The sequence below is a fragment of the Rhipicephalus microplus genome, chromosome 5 (genome assembly GCF_043290135.1).
Source record: "Rhipicephalus microplus isolate Deutch F79 chromosome 5, USDA_Rmic, whole genome shotgun sequence".
Classification (NCBI taxonomy): Eukaryota; Metazoa; Arthropoda; class Arachnida; order Ixodida; family Ixodidae; genus Rhipicephalus; species Rhipicephalus microplus.
The window spans coordinates 99,042,918-99,059,997 of NC_134704.1; the positions used below are offsets into that span (position 1 = coordinate 99,042,918).

At 46.8% G+C, this 17,080-nt stretch overlaps 1 protein-coding gene across 1 annotated transcript in view; it reads right to left on the bottom strand.

The window, feature by feature from the left end:
- The window catches only part of LOC142817328 (uncharacterized), a 121,225-nt gene that overhangs the window by 36,917 nt on the left and 67,228 nt on the right, over positions 1-17,080 (bottom strand). Inside the window, exons 4-5 of the mRNA XM_075894365.1 lie at positions 8,656-8,733; positions 4,077-4,207 (exon numbers count right to left, since the gene is read on the bottom strand). Of these exons, the coding sequence (XP_075750480.1) occupies positions 4,077-4,207; positions 8,656-8,733 (209 nt within the window). The remainder of the gene's footprint in view (positions 1-4,076; positions 4,208-8,655; positions 8,734-17,080) is intronic.

Below are 17,080 nucleotides of genomic sequence, written 5' to 3' on the forward strand. Positions count from 1 at the left end.
TGACCTAATCGCTCTCAAATCTGGTGAAATTCACACCCCGAAAACGTTTTTACAATCTTTTCAAATTTTCGAAGCAAGTCGCCTGTGACGCTGCGCGTGCACGGCAACCAGACAACAGCGCGTGCAGGGCTTTTTTCTTTTCTTATGTGATCCCTAAAGAGAAAAGAAGAGAAAAGTGAGCCCCGTAACTCTCTGTATCAGCGTGCGACATCTCAACAGTAGCTCACGAGGGATGGGGGTAAGGAGTGATTAAAAAGATAGGAATAAAGGTATAGAGAGAGAGAGAGATGCGCAGGGACAGCAAGCGACGACAGAAGAGAGTTAGGAAAGATGAAACACGGTCACAGGAGTCCGAGGACGGGGCACCACTCAGCGACAGCTCTTGTCGGCGGCAGGAGATGGCGTACGACCAACCCAGTCGGCCAGAGCTGCGCTGTCGTCGGAGATCGCGAAGGCACAACCGGTCGGCACGGAATCCAGCGAGCGAGTCCCGCGTGCAGGACGCGTAACCGTGCTGAGAGAGCGCAGGCAGAATGCGGGAGCGGAACACCGAGTTACCGGTTCTTGCTCGAAAGGCGGCGGAGGATTCGCTCGAAGGTTTTCAAACTGCACGGTCATGCCCTCGCGATCTCCGACGACAGCGTAGCTCCCGCCAACTGGTTCACCCTCCGCGGTCTCCTGACATGACGATAGTTATAGCGCGACAACAGAATGACGACACAGAGACAAGAAGGACACGAAGGTCTCCGTGTCGTCGTTCTGTTCTCGCGCTATAACTATCGTCATATCATACGAACTAGCCGAAGCAGTTAAACTTTTAAGGTCTCCTGACGCCACGAAGCTCTCGCATTGTGGTGCCCCGTCCTTGGACTGCTTCGACCGGATCCCCACTTTCCTATCTCCTCCTTTTCCTGCCGCTTGACTGTCCTACTTCTCATATATTTTCTGCTATTCTTTTTATTCCTCCTTTCCCCCACACCTATGTCACTGCGCCATGTCACCCATGAAGCAGACAGAAATTAGGTGCCTTTTTCCTCTTCTATATAACCACTGACCACCTAGGCGGCGAACCGCACGCTGTGCAGCGCCCCCTGGTGGAGGTTGCCAGGCATATCGCTACTGCGTTGAGTGCAATTCAACCACGCATTAAAATTGCTGCAATGAGTGTAACAAAATGGCAATGACGTAGAAGGGCCAATTTCGTGCAGTGAGTCATCTGGTTCAGTGACATTCACGTCGGTGGGAAGCGAACGCTTTCCCGCGTTCACGGATTAAGCTGGGAACTCTGCCACATTTGTTCTTTAAGTGCTCTTTGGTAGTGTATGCGTGAGCATAAGTGTATACAATCCTATAAACAGGAAGTGCACAACCTGGCGTTGCTCTTTTGAAATGACGACGTTTCGATTGAGTCCATATTGAGTACCTATGTTCATGATGTACTTGCAGATGCCATGTCTGTGCGGGACTCCTTGTATGATGGGTCCACGTGTATATTATTCCCTTCGACGATCACAAATGTTCAACCTTTATCACGAACGATGGTCTTCGCAAGCATGCATCACTAAGCTTCAACGTGGGTGCATCCGCGTCTAACAGTTACGGTACCATTTGGTGCGAAACAACATTCTGCAATAACTCATTTAGCAATCTACAATAAACAGTCAACTACTTCTGTGAATACATGGTTACCTTTCAAGTTTTACGTAATTCCTGTGGTGGACGAATTAGCCTGTAGCGTCATGATCACGCCATTCATCATCATCGTCATTTTTCTAGCCACCGTGCTGCGCCTCTCGTGCAGCTCATGCCATAGCTCGAGGTGCGAGCTGGGTAGATCGTGCTCACGCGTCTGGCGGTTTTGGTCGCTGCAGCCACCGCCGCTCCGCTTCGGCAATCGCCTTTCATAATAAAGTGGGGAGGCAATGACATGACCACGTTGGCCACCGTCCCATCTTTCTCTCTCGCTACAAGTCATGTCTTTGTTTGAGAACAACACACATGAACCTTCAGCAGTAAGTTTTAAAGCCATGAAACGTGTCCAGAACACAGTGTAGTTGTGAAACAAGCTTAAAGCGCTATTGTCAGGATCTCTTCGCGGTGGTTTCGAGTTTTGCGGTGGTTTCGAGCTTCTGGTATGGCTCCCTCCTTATAATCCCAGTTAAGCTCCAGGAGGGATAATGCCAGCAAGAGCACCATAATCCTCTTTACTCCTGCCAGTTCCGTGCGATGTCTTGCCGAAAAAGCGCAGAGAAAATTGATAAGCTGACTTTCAGATCCAACTCAGTGCAGGTATTACAGTTTGACAAACAACCAAATAAGTATATATCCAGTGTAGTTTCCTAATATTTTGTTCAACTGTGGGCGCACTTCTAAAGAAGTCAAGTTTGTACGTCTCTTTGTATTTCATATTCGCTCCTAATTTTTTTAGTTAACGAACGCACGAGACAGCAGAAAGGCGGACAACAATGTTGTTTACTCGAGAACGTAGATCAACTGGCATGACCCTGCGTGAATTTTGCGGCATCAATTGTGAAACTTGAACACTGGTTCTCGAAAGTTACCGGGACAATGAAAGAAACTGTTTCCTCAAAAGGCCGAAGCAGTAAGTGCGGTAGCAACGAATTCCACTGTTATACGAAGTGTAACTCAAGCAGCTAACACTTTTGGATCAGATGTCACGCTAGTTTACGGAACAATGGTGTAAGATAATGTGGCCACTTCAGGTATAGAAACGATTTTAGAACAGCTGGTCCTCTTAAAGCGAAGTGGTGAAAGCTCAGCACGTGAAAGAGCATGCGCGCCGTCTGCTGGTAGCTGCCGAGATAGTACGCGCACGAGCATTCGCGACCATGCCCGTAACGATGAAGGTTCATTGTTGTTACTAAGCGAATCTCCCCTCCCCTCTCCGGCGACCCTTCATGCTCCCTACAAAAAAAAAAAAAAAAGCTGTGCTACATGGCAAATCGAATGTAGGCCACGCATGTGGGAGAAGTTATAACATGTGCCCTTCATGCAATGCGAAATGTCGACTAGATTCATCTCTTCTACAGCTGCATTTGCCGCCGGCGCCTGCGTTTATTTACTCGCGGGTGAACCATATCAGACCCATAGCTATGTTATTGGATCGGTCTTTACACGGAACATGATGATCACAAAGCATGGCGACGTCAAAAATGAAACCTGCCTTGTGTGTCCGTATATTTGATCTCTCAAAAAACTAATTGAATTCAGTAGGTTTTAGGAGATGGTGTTCTATCGTCAACGTGGCATCAGGAATAATGATGCTGATATCATAGCAATATTTCTTCATGCACCAGCCTTCGCGCAACGCAAAACTTAAAGGCGTTATTAGGTGTTCAAAAGCGATCCTTTTTAAATCAAAATGTCTTTTTATACACATCAGGCTAAACATAACTGTAACACTAACTAATTCCTTCGGATATTCCTGTTGTGCATACCAGGAAACTCGTTTATTCTTCGCAGAGAATCTGCCTTGCCAATTCATTTCCAGATACTCAAGCGCCAAGTATGTACCCGAGGGCAATTCGTTAAAGCTTAAGACGTCTGATGTTAGACAATTCTATATTTTGACTTCGTGTATATACCTGTCCTCTAGTTCCAGCGATTCCGAACAGGGTTATCTTTTTAAACTTTTAAACAGAACATTTTTTTAAACTTAAGATGAAAACACTGCATATATGTTACATCTGAACAACATCTCTCCTTTCGAATCACTGGCACTAACGAAAGTGAACGCTGACTGCGTTTTTTTTTATATCCGTACTTCACGCACGCACGTCTTCAACTAATGAACCTCCTGCCTTCTTGAAGAATGCGTAAAAGATTATTTAATTGTTCCATCCTTTTGTTGCAATAAACACGAGAAGCAGTCTTCAGCTATACAATGCGTAGCGCCCCTCAATGTAAACGCCACTCTAATATAGCATGGTCTATACTATACACGACAACAGGCTGGAATACATTTAACTTTTTACAAAAGCTACATGTACTCAAGCCTGTTAAGGTCTGACTTAGTACACGATGAAAATACATTTAAGGCTGTTAATGCCACGTACTGTCGGGGTTTTCCTCCGTCGTATATCTGACCACCGCGAAATAAGCGACGATGATGATGCCGATGACACTGAGCAGCAGGATGCCGATGAGAAGACCCTGGATACAAGGCACTCCACTGTCAGTGGACTCGCTGTAAGGGAAACAGCAATCATTTATGGAACAAAACCGCTGTGCTTTATGTCACAAGGACAAATCAATAAGCACGATCGCAACAAATTGTAATTTGATACCAAAATCAATCTACATGCAAACGACCACATACCACACTGAAACTTTTGTGTTAATATAAGTTTCCCTAAGATCAGCCCCAATTATGCAACGGTTGACCTACGAAATTCCTATGCTGTTATATGAAAATGAAGAATTGTTAGATCTAGTAAAGGAATCAGCCTCTACAGAAGCGAATAAAAGAAAAAAAGTGCAAATTTGTTTATTTGTGTCACGGGTTGTTGGCTAGTCAAAGCAGACATCTGCAAGTTGAATACTATGTAAGACCGTAAATTTAATTGTTGGAGTTTCCTCTCCCAAAACCATGATACGATAATGAGGAACGCCACCGTGAAGGGCTGCAGAAATTTCGATCACCCATGCTTCTTTAACACCTAAATCTATGCACACGTGCTTAGAGCATATCGCATCCATCAAAATGTCGCCTCCACAGCCGAGATTCAATCCCGCTATTTTCGGGCCCACAGTGGAACCTCATATCCGCTAGACCATTATGGCGTAACATCAGTAGACTGTTATTTATCTTACTCGTTCTACTTATGTCACTTTGGTCACTTATCAACGCAGGAACGAAGTGCGAAGTTAAGGGCTCTTTTTTCTTTGATAAACACAACATTAATGACAACTAACCAAGAAAAGTGGCAGGTTATCTTTTCGTATATTTTTCTTTCTTCGCGGGTGCAATTAACTCTAACAAAATACCCTTTACATTTTTGGCTCAATCGTCTGTTCTCATTAGGTCACTTATGGTACTCATTCAACTTTTGAAATTGACTAATATGATTTGTTTTTTTTTTGGTTGCGCGGTTTCGCCACAGCATTGTTATTACAAGAATCACGGCGACAATCACGTATACTCCCCTGCGTCTTTACTCCTGGTTATTTTAGGTTTTCAGTGAGAAAACTGAAAAAAATTGTGAATAAAAAACAGTAAAGCTAGCAGCTCGTTCAATTAGCATGAGGCCTGGCGTAACTCATATAAAACACAGGCGTGAATAAACTTGCCTTATGCAGCGAGCCAAGCGACCTTCGTGGTATACTTGTAGCTTCAATGCAAACGTGGCGATGGTAACGGTAAACAGACACAGGTGTCAGTCGCCAACTGATTCCTTGTAAGTATATGGTGCGCGCGAACACGCCATGGTACATAAAGCACTCACTTGCGTCCGGAACCACACGGCCCTCCTCTTCCACCACCACCCCAGCGGCAATCTTTGATGTGGCTTTCGTCGCAAACAGCCGGCTATTTTAATTTCGGAAAAGTGTTCATCTGCAGCTCTCACTCACACGTCATACTTATGATTTGCGTCACGATGTTTCAAGCTTGAAATTTATAAAGAACATGGCAGCGACGCAAATGAAAAAAAAATGCCACTGGAGTGTCAGCACAGTTGCTGTAATAAAAAAAAAACTATATATATCGCGCAAACCAACAACATTCGTATTGTAACGAATACTATCGAATGTTCTTTTGCAGAAATGATTTTACCGTCACATGCGTCTCAGAAAAATCGGTAAGCTTACACGATGATATATCTTTCGCACATTGTTTACCATGTGCGCTAAGATAAATTCACATATCTGCCTTTTACGTACGCTAATATCTTGAATTCACTGTCTTACATTGTAATAATGGCTTTCCGTCTTCGGGACAGAAATATTCAACCCCGCAGATAGAACATGAATAGACACAGTTTGGATGGCGGAATTCGCTGGGTTTTACTTTTGTGAAAAAATCTTAGCGCTTCTGTGTTCACTGTTCTAGACACCCTAAGTAGCCTACGCGAAAAATCTGGCTTGTGAATAGTGGGATACCAATATTTTGTCAAAATAGGTTAGGCGATTTACGAGTGGACTACTTCCTGCACTTGTGTTTGTAGCATGCGACTCAGAACTGCTTACCATTCATTTGCTTTTTGTCTCTTCATTGCCCCCCCCCCCTTTAGGAGGGAGCGGAGGGTGAAAGGGGCAACCAATTAAAAAGTATATCCATGTGCTTCGACTCAAGTACACTTCAAAGAACCCCTGGTGACCAAAATTAAGGAACAGAGCGGCCCCACAAGGGCATGCCTCCTGAACATACCGTGCTTTAAGCAAATGAATTCTCAGGCATCATTACTATCACACGGGTCTTAATAAAATATATTTTATTAAGAGACTGAACCAAATGAGACAAAGTACTTGGGACTTTCGACTGACGTTATCTTCCAGGCGCACATTTATTTTTCAGTTCTGTTTTCCGTTTTCACGATTATATTATGCATTGGGTATGAAACATCTGAATTGGTCGAAGTTCAGAAAGTAGATAAGATGTGCTACAAAACAAATAAAACAACTTGGTTCGTTTCATTTAGAAGGTGAGAGAGAACTGTTCAGGAAGCATTCGTTCTTTTTTTACCTCCTAGTTTTCACGTAGGCTATAACTCTTCCGTCTCACTATCGCAGTTTATAGATTAATCAAATGGTAAGAAATACAGCCCACCAAGTTCGAGCTTTGTTCTCAATTATTGCCGTTGAGTTCCACCGCTCTACATTGGTACATGTCGTGACAGCTCAGTTTCGATAGCTGAGCTTTTACTTTATTACGATAAATTCTATACGGAGGCTTTAAGCGAACATTTTACTTCACCTCAGACGTCGCGTTCAATGTAAAAGCCAAATCGATAACAGCGTCTCACGTATCGCAGTTTCCATGAGAAATTGAAAGCGGGTGAACGTTGTCGATTGAGGAGGCTCCAGCAGAGAAACGCATACCTCCTAGTTTTCACGTAGGCTATAACTCTCTCGTCTCACTGTCGCAGCTTATGGATTATTCAAATCTGCATAAGAAATACAGCCCACCAAGTTTGAGCATTGTTCTCAATTATTGCCGTTGAGTGCCGCCTTCCTACATTGGTAGATGTCATGACAGCTCAGTTTCGGTAGCTGAGATATTCTTTTATTACAAAAAAGACTATACGGAGGCTCGAAGCGAACATTTTCCTTCAGCTTGGACGTCGTGTTCAGTGTAAAGGCCAAATCGATAACAGCGCCTCACGTATCGCAGTTTCCATGAGAAAATGAAAGCGGGTGAACGGCGTCGAATTAAAAGGCTCCAGCAGAGAAATGCACGTGGAAACAGGAGCAGGCGTCGAAGTTGCAAGCGTCCGGTGTGAAAAGTGCACTTTTAACCATCGTAGGTGGTCCCCAATAGACGCGTGAGCCGCTGTATCTTAAGAGGTGATCAGCAAACGGCTCACACCTTTAGACGTGTTGTGCTGCCATCGCAGAGTTAGTGCAAAGCTGCAGACAGCATGAATCTTACTTCACACACTACCGCGGCCGCATTCATTAAAGCTGCTGGCCTCACTTTGCATAGCATTCTAGTTAGTCGATATCGCAGTCACTACATTGTCCTTGTGGCGACAGTGTGACTTTTTTATTGAAGTTTACTTACAAGAGTCTGAGTCAAAAGCAAATTGACGCCATGTCAATAGCCCGTTCAGCTTCCTGCGTGCCATCGGTAGTTACCGTTTCTAGTAAGTTTTATTACTTTCAAAGAACCATTGAGCTTGAGGCTCTGCCTCTTCTAATTGGGTACTATACAAGGCCTAGACCTGATGTATTCTTGCGGGTAAGCAATTGTGTAAATAAAAATATTTTATTCGAATTCTTTTGCAAAGCAAGCGCCTTAAGGTTTACTTACAATACTAGTAAGGTCAGGGCAGGTCTGGAAATTTAATTTGACGTTTTGCCATTACACTCTGAATAAAGGGGTTATGACCCTCAATTCTTGATCTAACTCTTGTTACTTGGGTTACCCTACTGGGTACACTAATAGGCTACCGAAAATCTAATACCCTTTCTTCACCATATTATCTATAATTTAATACCTTTATAAAACCGTGAATGTCCCGAGACCCGGGGAACACTGGTGCACACGGAAATTTTGACGTCAGTCACTTCACACGCTGCTTTTTTTGCGAGCGTCTGCAATCTTTCTTTGCGAGCGTCAGACGAATGATTTTGTACTATGGTCAGCTGGGCGTGCAATTGAGCCATTTCGGCTTTCTACGGTTTGGCATTCAGATGGAGCCTTTCGCAACAGCCGAAACATTGTTAGAAGAGGATGGCTGTCATGGAGAAATGACGTTTGGCGGTGGTAAGTGGGGTTTATAGCCGGCGACTTTTGAGGCTCATCTTTTACTGATTTGTTTTATTATGCATTTTTGTATATGTGTAGGTGCCCTCTACTTTTGCGAAGCACCACCGAATAAAGCGTGATGTGTCCTATCTGTTTAATAAAGAACTGTGAGAGATAGCAAAAAATGGCACATTCAGGAAAGTTTTGAAAGCATATAGTTGACCAACCTTGAGTCGAGTGGTGCCCCATGGAGGCCAGAGTGATCGACACTGGAAGGCGATCGAAAGAGTGGTGTCATAGACGAGCTGTAATTGAAAAAAAGAGAATTAAAAAACAATGAGCCCACTTCAACCCATTCATGCCTTACGAGACATCGCGAATGTTCAACTGCTCATTACTGCATACCTGATAACCTGATGTAGCCACAACCACTATAAGTGAAACAATTATTGATACAATATCTGTGTATTAGCACACGTAGCATTTGTTCCGTGTACAATGACAACCGATGAGCGAAGCTTTTTAGAGTGGAGACCCAAATGGCTAAACGCCTGATCTCGTTGCTGGCTTTTATGAAGGCTGCCGCATAATTGGGAGCGGGTGGGGCGACCATCCGCTGCGCTCGGTGGCGGGAAGGACTGAGGGAATGAGTGTGCAGTGCGCACAGCGAGCCAACCCATGCAATGGAACAACCACTGGCAGACGACAGGGCGGAACGGTGGTTTCTCGCATCTACCAGTTAAGGCGCGCTTGCGCTGGAGAGACACGACACAAATTTTGGTCTGCAGACTGTCTTTCGGAGTGTCCTCTGTCTTTTCGTCGTCTTATTTACCCTCAACCACACAAACAGTCCGCTGATGATCTCTGGAAAACTCCGTTCGCATCTTCTCGTCCTCACAACCTTTCGTTGACCAATTCTCTAGTCACACTGCAGGTACACAGATAGACGCCGACCAAACATGCACACCTTGATCCCCGCTCTGTCGTTGTCCCTCTCCAGCTACGCGGAGCAGCTCCCGCCATATTCTACGGCGTCGAGCGACGGGGATGAACAAACACAAAAGGACAGCGAAGAAAAAATTCCACTGCGTGGACAACATTCCTATTCAAATGCCGTGGAAGCCTCTGACGGGGCATCGCTATCGCCCCCAAGATTTTCCCATTATCAGTGCGGCGAGATTGTCGGGTTGGTAGAGATGCATAAGTTCGAATTGTCAGCGTGAAAAATACAGAGAGAAGGGAGACACGTAGCCAACATCAATGCAATGTTGTCTACGTCTCTTGATTTTGACTCAGTATTTTGGCACTAAAAATTCGGAGCTATGCATTTCCACCTTCGTGGTGGTTTGAAGTAAAGACATGAGAAAATTTTAGCTCAGCCGCAGATCTCCCGACGACACACCCAAAACAGGTCTGCCGATGTGTTTTGCGGGTGTTTTCAGTCTGTCATCAAGGATTAACAGTTGCCCTATAAGGTGCAGATGTGATGACTAAATGTTAGTCCTTTGAGGCGAATGGCGGGACTAACGGTTACTCACTAAGGTGTTACTGTAAAGACTAAATGTTAGTTCCTTGAGCTCGTATGTGGGACTAACAGTTACTCACTAAGGTGTTATTGTAAAGACTAAATGTTAGTCCCTTGAGCTCGTAAGTGGGGACTAACTGTTAGACCCGGTGTCGTTAGTCCTTAAAGGGATTTATGGTTTTGGCAGCCCCATTAGTCCCCAAAAGGACACAAAGCACACCCATTTAACACCCTTTTGCCTTAGAGTGTGGAGAGATGCACGGATGGATGGGCAGATGCACGGATGGACGCACAGCGTTAAGGGTCGGAAGGAAGGTCACTGATGGCATCGCACCGCTGCCACCAGGTGTTGCGAATGGGGGTCTACCAGAAACCTTGCGGTAGCGTGGTGTAACCGGGTGGAGGAAACGAACGCTGACAAGAAGAGGATACGAAAACAAACATGTTAATTACACTATTTACACTTATTTACTGCAAAGAAAGGTTAGTGGTTTCACAAACCACGAGCGTGGTGGTTGAACCGTTACATAATAGAGAGCCCCCCCCCCCCCCCAGTAGACCGGCTTACGCACAACGGCGTCTGCCCAGATGAAGTGCCGGGCCAAACGTAACAACAGACAGACAGATGTAGGGATGGACACACAGACGGACGGATGCATGGATGTACGAACACATGGACGTACGGTCGCACTGCTGATTGCACGAAAGGAAAAATTTAGCAGCAGCAGTTGCGGTGCCATATCCCCGTTCTAAGACGCACTTTTTCTGCGAACGGGGCCTACTCGTCTTGGTTTTCCGCGTCGTCAGTGGCTACCGTGGATTATCGTGCACGTTTGCACGCACTCATCGCAGGGCATCGAGGTGCTTGACCCCTGCGCTGCCTGCTGTGCCTACGCGTACTGCACACCATCATCAACGAGGACCATATAAGCACGCACCCGTTGGCCAGAACTTCATTTGGCAGCAGCAGTTGCGGTGGCATATCCTTGTTCTAAGACGCACTTTTTTTGCAAACAGGGCCTACTCGTCTTGGTTTACCGCGTCGTCAGTGAAAACGGAAAGCCTGGCCTCGAAGCTCATCGGGGACATCACGCTGACGATCGGGCACCGCCAGGTACCATTTCAAGGACATTTGAAATCAGCCGGAGAATCCTGCAAGGGTATCGTCACCGTCGCAGACAATGAAACTTCGGAATCCCTTCGACGCAAGCTCGAGTGGATCAACGGTGAAATTTCGTATGTACGAAAACGCGGAACATCCAACGTTGCAGTGGTGACCTTCAAAAAACGCCGCGTTCCAAGATTCATTCACTACTGCTCTGAAAACGTGCCAGTGCGCTACTACAAGAAAACGGTTCGGGCATGTTACCGGTGTGGAACGGTGGGCCACAGACCGAATGCGTGCCCCAATCCGGACAATCAGTGGTGCATTCACTGTGGTGCGAAAGTGGAACTCACTCCGGAGGGCCCAGCGAAGCACGACTGTCAACCCGAGTGCCTTATATGCGGTGAAAACCATTTCACCGGCTCAGCGCAGTGCGTCGGAAAATTCCGGAAGGCATGGAAGCCCGCTCTAACACAGCGGCAACATGGACTAAAAAACAAGCAAGAAGAGCCCTCAGCCCCTCTCAGGACTGACGAAAAAGCGAAGCCCATGCATAACAAGCCCAAGCCGATCAAATCCCCAGCCGGACAGAAGTCGAGGCCGCCTACCTTCGGCGCCGAGGATTTCCCGTCACTGGCAAACCCGCCCAAACAGGTGAGCAATTGGGTAGGGATCTCCTCTCAGTCTCTCACCACCACCACTGCCTCCCCCTCCAATTCTGAAATTTTAAAACAATTGGAAGCCATGAAAAAACGCATTGAAACTCTAGAACGCGAAAATCGGGCGCTGAAGGCGTCGCAGGCTGCTACTCCTCCACCACCGTCGGAACCGGTGGCTATGCACACCTCCGACTGCTCGAACGATGAGCAGGACACTCAGTCAGACGTATCGGGTAACACTAGTGTGTCTAAAACTGTAGTAGGTGCTTCGAACGACACAGAAGGTCGACTAAGCAGACTAGAGGCTAAGCTTGAGGAGCAGAGCAAAATGATCCTAGAACAAACCAAGCTTACAGTACAAGACATTATTCCGCAGCAGCTGAACCTATCAGTTCAAGCCGCTATGCAAGACCTCAAGCAAAGCATTTTGCCAATTCTCACAGCCAGTGTACTACAAACCGTTCAAAATTGGCTCACACCCCAGTTGGACCAACTCAAAACTAGCATTAAGACAACAAAACAACCCCGACGCAAAATTGTTCATCGTAACCTGGCAAATTCTGAATCCGAGAACAACAAAGCCCAGTCGTTAACAATCCAAACTGAGTCCCCCACGTTTCTCCAGGCTCCCACGCTGGATGCAGTGGCGAAAATGACACCTCCTCAATAATAAATTCATGATGGCAGGCAATTCTAAACATAATAATAAAAGCTCCAAACAACAGCAACTCGATATTTTCCAGTGGTACTGCAGGGGGTTTAAAGATAGGAAAAAGAGGGCCACTCTTAATCTTTTCCTGCAGAATCAACATTTTACCCCTGCAGTTTTGGCGCTACAAGAAACCGGCTTACAGGCGAAATTGCCTGGTTACAACTCATTTCAGCGAAGTGCGTCCACCTGTGTTCTCGTACACAAGGAGTATACCGCTTGTCAGATAGACCTTGATCTGTCAGGGGCGCATGAATACACAATGGTCAAAGTCCTTTCCAATAAAAGACGAGATCCTAGCTTGTAGATTCTAAATGTATACAGTTCTCCAAAATCTAGGCAATGTGTCTTCAACGAAATGTTTCATAAAGCGATTAAGGAAGCAGATAGGAACCCACTAGTGATTTTGGGCGACTTTAAAGCCCCCAGCTATCATTGGGGTTACACCCGCGAAGTCCCCAAGGGACAGAAATTGGCAGAACTCATATCCACTCTTCATCTATCCCTTCTCACAGATCCAATGAAACCCACTAGAATCGGGAATTCTGTAAACCGAGATACTTGCCCGGATCTATCACTGACAAAGAACATTTCCTACGCAACATGGGAAAACTTAGAAGAAACGCTCGGCAGTGATCACTGTCTCCTCAGAATCACACTCTCCGGCAACATAGGCCGTAGAAAATGGAGCCAAGCTAAGCTGACAGATTGGACAGCCTTCCGCTCACAGGTGATCCCCTCTGTGCCAAGGGCGGGAGGATATACGGGATGGGCAAAACAGCTCCTTGCAGCCAATTCCAAGTGTCTTAAAACTATAAAGACAACGGAAGACACCCCCGCCGTCGATAAGTACCTGCTCCACCTTTGGGACGCCCGCAGAAGCTTAACTAAACGTTGGCGGAAAAACAAATTCAACCGCAAGCTTAAACTTAGAATAGCCAAGTTGAGTAAGCAAGCGGATGAATATGCTGCACAACTGAACGAATCCAACTGGATAGAACGGTGCAATGTTGTAGCTAAAGAAATGAATACAAAGAAAGCATGGCGCCTTTTTCGAACTTTCGTGGACCCCGCCCAAACCCGAGGAGAAGCGCAAAAGCAGCTCCGTCGAGCCCTGCACAGTTTTCAGGGAACCAACTCCCAGCTGGCTGATGATTTGTGTGCTAGATACCTATGTCGCACCACGGATCCCAACAGGAACGCATATGAATACGCAGGTAGAGAAAACAGTCAGCTCGATGCCCCTTTTGAAATGTGCGATCTGAAAGCAGCACTGATAAAAATGTGCAGGGGCACTGCCCCGGGCCGAGACCTGATCACGGTAAAACTGTTAGCAAATCTGTCAGACGATCCTTATCGGCATCTATTGCAATACATTGACGCGATCTGGGATGGCCAACCACTGCCAACTGAATGGAAAACAGTAGTTGTCACATTCATCCCCAAACCAGGCAAGCAAATCAGCACGGACAACCTCAGACCTATATCATTAACTTCATGTGCCGGCAAATTGATGGAAACAATGGTTAGAGACCGTCTCGCCACGTACCTCGAGAGCAAGGGGCATTTCGCAGATTCCATGTTTTGCTTTAGACCCCACCTGTCTGCGCAAGATATCCTCTTGCAACTAAAACGAGACATTATCCAACCCATTCCCTCGACGCACAACGACAGAGCAATCCTTGCACTCGACCTCAAAGGCGCATTCGACAACGTTAAACATGAAAGCATCCTGAAGAACTTGAGTAGTGTCCATTGCGGTAAGAAAGTATTTGCCTACATCAGAGACTTCCTCTCTGAAAGACTGGCGTTCATTCGCATAGATAACGAGGAACATGGACCATTCAAAATGGGGACGCGGGGAACCCCGCAAGGAGCTCTCCTGTCTCCGCTGCTATTCAACATTGCCATGATGAAGCTCCCGCAAGCATTGGCAGTAGTGGAAGGAATATATCATGCAATATACGCCGATGATATAACAATCTGGACGAATCGGGGCAGTTTAGGAGAAATTGAAGACCGCCTGCAGCAGGCCGCCTCCAATGTGGAAGACTATGCGGCCCAGTGTGGGTTGCAGTGCACTCCAACCAAATCTGAATTCCTGCATATCAGAGAAAACATTAAAGATAGGACGACCCTGAACTTGATGGTATCAGGATCAACAATACGAGAGGTTTCAGAACTACGAATCCTTGGCCTTCTGATTCACAACAGAACAAAAAACAGCACCACGCTAGACAAGCTACGGAAAATTGTATAACAGGTAGGGCACATGATCCACCGAGTGTCAAACAAGCGCGGGGGGCTACGAGGAAGGGACGCGATTCGGCTCGCCAATGCTTTTGTAACTAGCAGGATTCTATATTCAATACCGTACTTACGAATGACTAAACATGAAGAGAACAGAGTCGATGCTATTGTTAGGAAAGTAATTAAGCGCGCACTTGATTTACCCATCAGCACTTCAAATCAGAAACTTTCTGCATTGAGAGTCTTTAACTCTATACAAGAGCTCCAAGAAGCCCACCTCACAAATCAATATACGCGTCTTACGCAGACGCCCCCCGGGCGGCGCCTACTGGACCGCCTCTTGATCCGGCACGAATGCGAAATCGAAAACGCGGAGCGTATTACTGAACTTTGGAGAACAAAACTCTGGGTGTCCCCGCTTCCCCGCAATATGACCAGGGAGGCGCACCAGGGTAGAAGGCAAGCGCGCGCTGAGGCACTTGAACAACGGCTTGGCTCCCGTATTTGGGTCTATTACGTCGATGTGGCCGGGTCGTCACCTAGGGGATACTACATGGCGGCGGTAATACATCAAGGAACGCAGGTGGACGGCCTCACTTTCAAAGCCACAAGCTCAAGTAAGGCGGATGAGGTGGCCATTGCACTGGCAGTATCCCATCCAAACTCAAAACAAATAGTTGCAGACTCTCGAAGAGCCTGCGAGAGCTATCTTGCAGGAGAAATCTCTCCATTGGCTAATAGACTTTTAAAATTCATCATCAGGAACCGCGATCCTACCCCAAAACGTCTTATATGGACTCCGGGACATCAGGGTCTACAGGGTAACGAGGCTGCACATGCAGCGGCCCGCGTGCTTACTTCCCGGGAAACTCCCCATTCCCCTGATAGACCTGAACGTCCCACACCTTTAACACGGTTTCGAGAAATCAAAGAATACTACATTGAGCAACGCCGCTTGTATCCCGCACCAGCGAAGGGACTCACGAAAACGAAGGAGCGCATCCTGCGGCGCCTACAGACAAATACGCTGCTCTGTCCAGCCATACTAAAATATTATGACCCTAAAATAAGTGGGCAGTGCCAGTACTGTGGGGAAGTGGCCAACACTTACCATATAGTCTGGGCCTGCCAAATGAACCCAAAATTAACCCCCTTTCCCAACCCCACCAAAGAGGACTGCGATACGACCCTACTCAATAGCTCCACACTAGAGGAACAGCGAACTCTAGTGCAGCGGGCTCGGATGGCGGCCTCGACTAATGACGTCCCGGACTAGGGCTGTCAACCAGCCCGGTGGGGATAAGGGCTATCTGGCACAGCCAGCATCAATAAAGGTTTTTTCCTCCACCTCCCGCGTCGTCAGTGGCTACCGTGGATTATCGTGCACGTTTGCACGCACTCATCGCAGGGCATCGAGGTGCTTGACCCCTGCGCTGCCTGCTGCGCCTGCGCGTACTGCACACCACCATCAACGAGGACCATATAAGCACGCACCCGTTGGCCAGGACTTCATTTGGCAGCAGCAGTTGCGGTGGCATATTCTTGTTCTAAGACGCACTTTTTCTGCAAACAGGGCCTACTCGTCTTGGTTTCCCGCGTCGTCAGTGGCTACCGTGGATTATCGTGCACGTTTGCACGCACTCATCGCAGGGCATCGAGGTGCTTGACCCCTGCGCTGCCTGCTGCGCCTACGCGTACTGCACACCACCATCAACGAGGACCATATAAGCACGCACCCGTTGGCCAGGACTTCATTTGGCAGCAGCAGCTGAGGTGGCATATCCCCGTTCTAAGACGCACTTTTTCTGCAAACAGGTTGGTTGGTTACTTTGTGCAACTATTTGAAATCAATTCTGTCCGCAACTGCTGCCGAAACCCTTGTTTTTTGTACCACTATGCCTTCTCTAGCGCAACTTGCCAAAAAAAATTGAATCTCTTGAAGAAATTTTGAATGAGAAGTTGGACTCGCTGATTGATAATTTGGTGTCGAAAGTTAACATCAAGTTGAAAGATCTTGGTCTGGGTGAGCATGCTTCGCCTTGTGAAAGTGCTCGTTTTATGAGCAAAGAATTTGACGTAATGAAGCTGCGACAGGAAGAGCTGCTGGCCTCGAACAAAGTGAGGTTGTCACGAAATGAAGCGCTCGAAAAAAGAGTTGCTGATCTTGAGCATTATTCCAGGATGAATAATGTTGAGATCAAGGGTGTGCCTTCATCACAGGGTGAGGACTGCGGAGCCATTGTGAGGCGAATCGGCGATTCAGTCGAGTCTCACCCGCTGATATCGACACTGTTCACCGTGTTAGCTCTACGACCACCGAAAAGAACATTATTGCTCACTTCTGCTCGCGTGATAAAAAAAAATGAGTTCAGAAGGAAGGCTCGCAGAGCCAGACTACGCACTG